Source organism: Dipodomys ordii, unplaced genomic scaffold (assembly GCF_000151885.1).
Source record: "Dipodomys ordii isolate 6190 unplaced genomic scaffold, Dord_2.0 Scaffold5049, whole genome shotgun sequence".
Classification (NCBI taxonomy): Eukaryota; Metazoa; Chordata; class Mammalia; order Rodentia; family Heteromyidae; genus Dipodomys; species Dipodomys ordii.
In genome coordinates, this window is record NW_012272263.1 from 1 (window position 1) to 2,361 (window position 2,361).

A 2,361-nucleotide genomic window follows, 5' to 3' on the forward strand; every position below is an offset into this window, starting at 1 on the left:
GAGAGAGAGAGAGAGAGAGAGAGAGAGAGAGAGAGAGAGAGAGAGAAATGTAAAACTATAAGGAAATAAAAAATACTTACCAAATAAGTTAGTTTTCACAGTGATAGACAGATGTGTATTATTTCTCAGAATTTCCATGGCTTTTGACAACTGGATATTTTCAAAGTTTTGACCATTTACTTCCAGTATCTAAAATAGAAATTATAAAATTAATGTCAGTATCAGTACTGACTAAACAAAAAGTCATCCCTATCTCTAGATTTAGAAATGTCATACCTGGTCCCCACGTTTCAAGCCTGCTTCGGTGGCTTTGCTACCTGAATCAACACTGTCAACAAAGATTCCAAATCCCTTTTCAGAGCCACCCAGTAAGATAAAAGGCAGAGGAGCTTCTCGGGATGGTTTTGTTAAGGTCATCAATCTTCTCTTTGCTTTAGCTGCACAGGCAATATTTAACAGCCTAAGATGTCCACCCATTTTCTACAAGAGTTCAGGAAAAGCTGTGTCAATTAAAGTCAGGCAAAATAAAATCTGCTTAAAGCTGATCTTAGCAAAAATCACAAGCATTACCTCTCTTTCCAGATTATTTTCAAATTCTTCTAGAAATCGAGTCATTGCAGGATCTCCTTCAAAGTCATTGAAGTGATTATTCACCCACAATAATACTACCCGTGTAACCTGTAAGAGCAATTCATTTCAGTAAGTTTTCCTTTCTAGTGCTAAGCACTAATGATTACATTTCAAGGGTATCTAATTTTCAAAAAAAAAAAGGTAATTTTGTCTAAACATACTGATCAAGAAAATAGCAAAAATAAAACCTTAAGCAAGGATTGCATTTATGTAAGAAATAACGTTTTCAAAATACATGATATACTTTACAAATGTTGCTTTGCCCTGAGGGACTTTGAATATGTGGGGCTATTTAACTTATATCTTACTTTACTTTCAACACATTTAAATAAAGTTATAAGAAAAGCAAAGGCATAAGAAGAGAAAAAAGCAGGTTAATATAAAATTAAAAATGAAAAGGACAGATAAGGAAAATGAGTAGTTTAAGCTACTTTCAAAAGGACCTGAAAGGAAAATGGTACTAAAAGGAAGCAGATAAGACTAGAGTGGGCATTTATCAACCAATCTGTCCTTGACAGCTCTCAGGACTTGATGAAAAAGGTCTGCTTACATTACTATGACGGGGCCTTCAAGTAAAATGCTGCTCCAGTGCCAATTTAAAAATCCTAAATTTCACCTGGCACACACTGACTAGATATTAAACTAGAGATCATATAGTCCTTCAAGAGGTTTGCTTATGTTTTAATGTATTCCCTACAAGAATAAAAGTTTAAACAGTTGGTAGCTCATTTATCGGCCTTTGCATTTAAGCAAAAAAGTTATTTCTAGAACAGGAACTCATTTGAATCATCTTTCTTTCTTTTTTGCTTATAAAGAATGTCAATTTTTTCATTAATAGAAATATATATAACTGGAATTATGTTAAGAGACTAAATAGAATGTATTTCTAACCTTATCCCTGAGGCTCGGGTCATTAAACCACTCCAATAACTTTTTGCCCACTTCCATTGGGCTAGAAAGAAAAGTCCGGTAGGTCAATAAGAAGTCTTCTATGAATGTTGGGTCTACTACAGAATGTTCTTCCACCAAATGCATGGTTAGCCTTTCTGAAGTGCCCTGTAACAAAGCAAAAATTAGACCACTACCTTGAATATAAACCATATTTTTACGGTATGCTGACTTCAAACCCTCAACAAAAAACAAATGGAAATAGTATATAGAGAACAAAAAACTTATTCATCAGAAAATGTAAAGATTTTTTTTTAAACTGAAGGTTAAGGAGGTATGTATGGTTCCCCACAAAAAAAAAAAAAAAAGAAAAAGAAAAGAAAAAAAAAAGTAAGTGGGCTTAACTGATGCTATCCAAACTTTCTGTCCATGGGAAGGAGGGTTCCATCCTACCTTGATGACAATGTGGCCCTTCCGAGTTCCAGTCCGATCAAGTTCTCGGTGTTCTTTAACCATGACTATCTCTCCTTCCTCTTCAACTTTTTGCATGTTCTTTTCTACTTGGTTGAGAATACGGCAGTAATCTTGCTGGGCGATACAGACAAACTAGAATAAAACATTAAGTCACATGTTAATGATAAAGTGCTAGCAAAAGATCTCACTGTAGGATTGATTCAGGGTTTTAATTATTTAATACTGACATTTTTTCTCTATCTTCCTCATACTTTGTAAATTAATGCAGTAATGAACCTTGATCAGACTTCTCCACTTTTAATGTATCTCTTCTTCTGGTCAAGAAAAGTTTCATTTAAAAAAAAAAAAAAGAAAAGTTTCATTTTTAGA

The 2,361-nt window shown here is 33.8% G+C and overlaps 1 protein-coding gene across 1 annotated transcript; it reads right to left on the reverse strand.

Annotated features, from left to right (window-relative positions):
* Nucleotides 1-80: 80 nt before the first annotated feature.
* Nucleotides 81-2,124, reverse strand: LOC106002215 (rap guanine nucleotide exchange factor 2-like; the record flags this gene model as incomplete). Its single annotated transcript, XM_013037129.1, has 5 exons — nucleotides 81-189; nucleotides 277-480; nucleotides 571-678; nucleotides 1,522-1,686; nucleotides 1,972-2,124. Coding segments are annotated over 5 exons (739 nt in total), but the record flags the coding sequence as incomplete, so codon positions are not given.
* Between the last annotated feature and the right edge of the window lie 237 nt (nucleotides 2,125-2,361).